The sequence below is a fragment of the Camellia sinensis genome, chromosome 10 (genome assembly GCF_055761805.1).
Source record: "Camellia sinensis isolate YWXY chromosome 10, ASM5576180v1, whole genome shotgun sequence".
NCBI classification, from domain to species: domain Eukaryota; kingdom Viridiplantae; phylum Streptophyta; class Magnoliopsida; order Ericales; family Theaceae; genus Camellia; species Camellia sinensis.
Genome location: NC_138970.1, coordinates 89,597,936 through 89,604,938, shown reverse-complemented (window position 1 = coordinate 89,604,938; position 7,003 = coordinate 89,597,936). Strand labels below are relative to the sequence as shown.

General features: G+C 41.9%; 1 protein-coding gene across 1 annotated transcript; it reads right to left on the bottom strand.

The window, feature by feature from the left end:
• Positions 1-1,237: 1,237 nt before the first annotated feature.
• Positions 1,238-2,157, bottom strand: LOC145800538 (uncharacterized). The gene is made up of 2 exons (XM_082890229.1): positions 2,080-2,157; positions 1,238-1,939 (listed from the first exon to the last, which is right to left on the bottom strand). The coding sequence occupies exons 1-2, from the start codon at positions 2,155-2,157 to the stop codon at positions 1,238-1,240; spliced, it is 780 nt and encodes a 259-aa protein (XP_082746355.1).
• Positions 2,158-7,003: the final 4,846 nt, after the last annotated feature.

The following is a 7,003-nucleotide window of genomic DNA, read 5'->3' as shown; positions in this document are numbered from 1 at the left end:
CAAATACTAGATCCATCCCTGCCTATTAGAAGAAACAAAGTCAAACTATACTCTTCTCAGGAGCCTTACTCTTCCAGTAAGCTGCCAATACACACAGTGAGAATACAATCCCAGCTAAGCAACTTCCTTGTCTCATTCCTCCGTAAATCTAGACACTTCACCAATACATACATATATATAGATGGTGAAGAGAAGTCTATGGCCGTGGACTTATCAGCAAACTTTGGTAGTGCCTCAATGGACATTGAAAATAAGGATTTTTTTTTTCTTGAGCAACAAAAAAAACACAGCCCTTTATTGATGTTAATTACCATACATACATAAGACATTACATCAATGAAAGGACAGGGGCATGCAAATCGCATCAAAGCATAACCACACGATCCCAACTAGGTTGGCACTGTAAGGAATGCCCAATCATTTGCTAGCATACCTCAAGGTTGAAGAGAAAACAACTGCAAAAGACACAGAAAAAACCCCAAACAGTCCTACAAAAACAGGACAGTAGTAGAACCACCAAAGACCAGACAGAGGTACAAGGCATCCCTGCATATAGCTTTCACAAGCACAGAACAGAAAGCCCCCAGCAAGCTGAACTTCAATAACAAACACAGCAGCACTCAGGTGAACAACCAAAGACCAGCAGCCACCACCACAGCATATCAGAACACCCCTATTGCAGAACTTTATACCAGCACCAAACCATTGAGCTTCAAACAATAGTAAAGCAACTTTTCCTCAACCAAACAGCAATGGAGCATACAAGCAGCAGCATACAACCTCAGGTTTGCACCCTACAACCTCTCACCCAAACAGTGCAACAAGAACAGGACAGCAGCAGGAAGGACAATTAGGAACACCCCTGCAACTGAAGACACCCCAAGTAAGAAATATTTGCTCAGCCAACACCCCTACTGCAGAACCTTATTTGTTGCAGGTTGTAAATAATATCAGTGACTGAAAATCTTGAGAAAGAATAACCAGCAGCTTTGCTCCACAATGCAACCCTCACTTTAATGACCTCACACAGCTCCTCAAGATCTGGATGAATGCTATTAAAAATGCAATCATTTCTCAGTTTCCAGATGGACCAAAGCACAACCAAAGGCATGGCCTTCTAGAACACCCTCTCTTGTTTATTCAGATTAGTACCAGCCCACCATTCCAATAAACTCTGAATAGTACCAGGTTGAACCCATTGCATACCCCACCATTTTAGAATATGGGTCCAAACCTTCTAGACAAATGGGCAAACCAGTAAGACATGATTAACACTCTCCACATCCACATTACAAAAAATGCAGTTCACATTTGCCACATCAGAAAGCACTTTAATTCTTTGCAAAAAACTAGAAGTCTTAATCCTCCCTTTCCATGCCAACCAACCAAAAAATTGAGTTTTAGGTAGAGATACATTGTTCCATATAAGATCTGCTACTATACACACTGAACCAAATGAACTATTGCACCATTTATAAGCGGAAGAAACAGTGAAACTTCCTGATGGGTCTGCATTCCATTTCAAAGAATCAACCAAATTTTCCCGAATAGCAGGTGCATTAATCAATAGCACTTTCAATCTATTCAATTCCTCCACCTCCCATTGAAAAAGTGATCTTCTGAAGTTGAGGTTCCACTCTGCCTCACTATTTCTCCTGATGTGCATCACATTCACAGATTCAAACTTATCCAAAGATAAGGAATAGAGCCGAGGAAAGTCTTCCATCAAGCACACATTGCCACACCATTTATCAATCCAGAACAATGTGTTTTTCCCATCCCCAAGCACTGTAGTAGAATTGTTTTTATAGAATTCCACCAATTCAGGTCTGGTTCTAGCAACACCAAAAATATCAGCCCAGATACTTGATTTCCTAAGGTTATCAGCAGATTCTTGACACCATAGAGTACCCACCTGCTTGTATTTGTTGCATATCACCTGTTTCCACAGAGCATTTGTTTCAGCTCTAAACCTCCACCACCATTTCAATAAGAGGCGATCATAAGTCTAATCCTTTTTACACCTAATCCCCCCTGCTTTTTGCTTTTTGAAATGACTTTCCATTTGACCAAATGTACTTTTCTTCTAAGGCCATCTCCACCCCATAGAAAATTGGACTGAATTGTCACAAATTCCTTAGCAATCCCTTCTGGCATCTTGAACAAAGATAAATAATCAATTGGTAAGCTAGACAACACAGATTTTATCAATGTCACCCTACCAACAAAAGATAGGAATCTTCTCTTCCACGAAGCAAGTCTTTGTTTGCATTTGTCTAAGACTGGCTGCCAGGTCCTTTTTCTCCTTGGACTTGCACCCAAAGGTAGACCTAGATGCTTTAGAGGCAAACTTTGATGTAGACAGTTCAGGTTGTCAGCAAACTCCGTGGATAATTCTTTAGTTGACCCAATGCCACATACTACACTCTTGTGGTAGTTAATTTTTAGACCTAACAACATTTCAAAACATCTCAAAATCCTCCTAATGTTGATCACCTCCCCCTAATTAGCTTCCCAGAATAGAATTGAGTCATCTACAAATTGCAGATGAGTGATCTTAAATTCACTTGATCCAATTGCTGCCCCTTTGATCAACCCCATTTGTTGTGCTCTACCCATACTACTAGAAAAATGGGTATAAGACGTGGAACTTTTTGCGACGGCATATTAACTGTCGCAAAAAGTAACCTTTTGCGACAGCTAATACCCCGTCGCCAATAATCACTTTTTGCGATAGCATTTCCTGTCTCAAAAGATGGAAGGATATGTTCGATGGTTTTTGCGATGGCAAACTATTGGCTGTCGTGAAAGACCTATTTTTTGAGACGGCTTTTTCTCCGTCGCAAAAAGATTTTTTTTGTCATGGCCTCTTGTGTCGTGGCTAATAGACCAAAAAAAAAAATGCTTCTTATTCTCTCTCTATCTCGCCTGTCTCTTTGTCAGGCCCTCCTCCTTCTCCTCCCCCCCTCTCTCTCTCTCCACCGTTGTTAGTACAGGATCACACGATCACCAGCGCCATTGATATCACGACCGCAAACCATCAGCCATTCTCTGAAATCGAGAAGATGCAATCGAATGGGTTTGACATTGAGTTCGCTGGCCAAATTTAGAGGCTGGAATCGACAAAGGCGACAATTGAGATGTGTAGTAGGGGCGAAATGTAGTGGGAGAATCAGAAAACCTAATTTTGGCTCTGTTTGGTTTAGATTTCAAAACATAGTTCCACCATTGATTTGAGTGTGATATTTGGTTGCAGCTTTCAAATCATAATTCTACACACATTTCTCAAAACTCATTTCAAACTATAATCATTACTTTTCAAAATTCTTAACCAAACACACAACTCAAAACTCTTTTCAAAACTCAAAAACAACTTAATTTTTATTTTAAATATTTTTTTTTATTTTTTTATTTTAAATATTTTATTTTATTTTATAGGAATATTTTTAATATTTTAATTTTCATAAAAATATTTTAATATTTTGATATTCTAATTGTAAATATTTTGATTTTCGGAATATTTTTAATATTCTTAATATTTTAATTTTCAGAATATTTTAAATATTTTATTTTTTGGAATATTTTTATTGTTTTAATTTTCTAAATATTTTTAATATTTTAATTTTCTAAACAATTTTAAAATATTTTTACTATTTTTAATGTTTATACAGGCCTAAAAAATGAATTGATAGAAAAATTAATTAACATAAAATAATTGACATATAAGTTATTTGAAAAAAAAAATTTATTCAAAAAAATTACTTAAAAACAATTATGGGAGCTTTTTTGATAAATCCACTTTCTAAGAGCTTTATTCCATTCAACCCATATTCTTTTTTACTATTCCATTAGATCCTATTTGAGATAAGAAGAGCAAAATACCCTTTTCATGTACTTATGTTCCATTTAGTTCACATTATTTTCTTATGTTTCAATATGTCCTAGGGGTGACATAATTACCAAAATACCCTTAATGTGAATGTTCACACCGTCAATGTGAATGTTCATATCGTCAATGTGTAGGGGTCTGGCCCATGTCGATCCTCGTGGGTGCCCGGAAAAATTCGAGTCGGGGCGGGGCGGACCCGACCCATTGACAATGTAAATATTCACATTGACATGTTAACATTCACATTAATAGGAGTGCAAAATTGGTCCGCGTCCCGTAGCGGCGCGAAATCTGCCCGCGGCTCATGGGCGGCCCGGGGTGGGTCCGGTCCGGCCCATTGACAATGTGAATATTCACATTGACATGTTAACATTCACATTGATAAGAGCATAAAATTAGCCCGCGGCCCATGGGCGACCAAAAGCCCCCCACGGCCAGGGGCGGGCCCAGCCCAGCCCGGCCCGTTGAAAATGTGAATATTCACATTGACATGGTAACATTCACATTGATAGGAGTGTAAAATTAGTCCGAGTCTCGTGGCTGCCCGAAACCCGCCCACGGCCCGTGGGCGGCCCAGGGCGGGCCTGGCCCGGCCTGTTGACAATGTGAATATTCACATTGACATGTTAACATTCACATTGATAAGAATATAAAATTGGCCAGCGGCCTAGGGCGGGCCCGGCCTGGCCCGTTGATAATGTGAATATTCACATTGACATGTTAACATTCACATTGATAGGAGTGTAAAATTAGCCCGTGCCTCGTGGCTGCCCGAAACCCGCCCGCGGACCGGGGCGGGTTTGGCCATTTGTTTTTAATTCTTTTTAATTTTTTCTACCAAAATTTTATTATTTTCCACAAAAAAAGACACTAGGCCTCGGCGCGGGCCGGGCTTCGGACCGAGCCTTGAATGGGCCTTAACAAGGCCGATGGGTCGGGCTGGGCTTCAAAGTGATGACCCAGGCCCTAATCTGGGGTCTCGAACTAGGCTTGAGCCTGGGCCCAAACGAGCCTTTCCCGGGCTGAATCGGGCCGCCCCACGAGCCAAAAAATTAGGCCCAGGCCCTAGCCCTGGCACAAGGGTATTCGGGCTTTGGACGGGCCGATGGATCGAGCCTCAGGTTGAGGCAGTGGGCCTGGGCCTAACCTCGAGCTTAGGTCGGGCTTGGGCGGGCCTGACCATTTTTTTCAATTCTTTTTAATTTTTTCTACCAAAATTTAATTATTTTTCACAAAAAAATACATTGTGCCTCGGGCGGGCTGGGCCTCGAACTGAGCCATGAATGGGCCTTAAACGGGCCGATGGGCCGGACAGGGCTTCAAAGTGATGACCTAGGCCCTAACCTAGGGTCTCGGACATGCTCGGGCCCGGACCAAAACGAGCATGCCCCGGGCCGTGGGCGAGCTTCGGGCAGCCCACGGGCCGCGGGCCAATTCTACATTCTTATCAATGTGCATTTTAACAAGTCAATGTGAATATTTACATTGTCACGGGTTGGGCCAAGCCTGCCTCGAGTTGCGGTCGGGCTGCAGGCCAATTTTACACTCTTATAAATGTGAATGTTAACATGTCAATGTGAATATTCACATTGTCAACGGGCCGGGTCGGGCCCGCCCTGGGCCGCTGGCCAATTTTATACTCTTACCAATGTGAATGTTAACATGTCAATGTGAATATTCACATTGTCAACAGGCCGGGCCAGGCCCGCCCCTGGCCGCCCATGGGCCGTGGGCGGGTTTCAGACAGCCACGAGGCGCGGGCTAATTTTACACTCCTATCAATGTGAATGTTAACATGTCAATGTGAATATTCACATTGTCAACAGGCTGGATCGGGCCTGCCCTGGGCCGCCCATGGGCCGCGGGCGGGTTTCACGCCACCACGGGACGCCGGCCAATTTTACAGTCCTATTAATGTGAGTGTTAATATGTCAATGTGAATATTCACATTGTCAATGGGCCGGGCTGGGCCCGCCTCGGGCGGCAGGTGGGCTTTTGGCCGCCCATGGGCCGCGAGCCAATTTTATACTCTTATCAATGTGAATGTTAATATGTCAATGTGAATATTCACATTGTCAACGGGCCGGATCGGGCCCATCCCGAGCTGCCCATGGGCCGCGGACGGGTTTTGTGCCGCCACGGGACGCGGGCCAATTTTACACTCCTATTAATGTGAATGTTAACATGTCCATGTGAATATTCACATTGTCAATGGGTCGGGCCAGGCCCGCCCAGGGCGGCGGGCAGGCTTTTGGCCGCCCATGGGCCGCAGGCCAATTTTATACTCTTATCAATGTAAATGTTAACATGTCAATGTGAATATTCACATTGTCAACGGGCCCGCCCCGGGCCGCCCATGGGCCGCGGGTGGGTTTCGCACCGCCACGGGCCGCGGACCAATTTTACACTCCTATTAATGTGAATGTTAACATGTCAATGTGAATATTCACATTGTCAACGGGCCGGGCCGGGCCCGGGTCGTGGGCGGGTTTCGGGCCGCCCACGAGTCAATTTTACATTCCTACTAATGTGAATTTTAAAATATGAATGTTCACATCATAAAATTTTTAACCGTTCAAAAAATATTTATAAGGGTATCAAAATTAAATATAAGGGCATAAGTGTCCAAGAAAATAGTGTAAATCAAGAAAAAGGATTTTATGAAATAAAACTATACATACATGGGACTAAATGGGCTAAAAAATTCCTTCATGGACTTCTTGGGCTAAAACACTTCTAAATGGGATTTATCAATAAAAATCCCAACAATTAATTGAAAAAAAAAATCATTTTTTTATTTGAATATTTTAAAAATAGTTTGGTTATGACTGTTGATCAAAAATACGGATATCGAGTTATGAGTTCTGTGTTTGATTATCAATTATAGGTTGAATTAAGTTTTGAAAACTCATCACCAAACAAATTTTCTTATTTCACATGTCACATCAAACTTTCAAAACTCAATTCCACATACAATTCAAAACTCAATTCAACACTATATTCAAAAACCATAACCAAACAGATTTTCTACACTCAAATCATAATTCCACAACTCACAAACTCAAAATACAACTCATACTCTCAAATCATATTTACAAAATTCTACCAAACGCA

Coding starts and splice junctions, on each gene's coding strand:
- LOC145800538 (XM_082890229.1), bottom strand. CDS start 2,157: ATGCCAGAAGGGATTGCTAAGGAATTTGTGACAATTCAGTCCAATTTT. Junction 1,940..2,079: donor GAGATGGCCTTAGAAGAAAA/GTACATTTGGTC, acceptor CTGTGGAAACAG/GTGATATGCAACAAATACAA.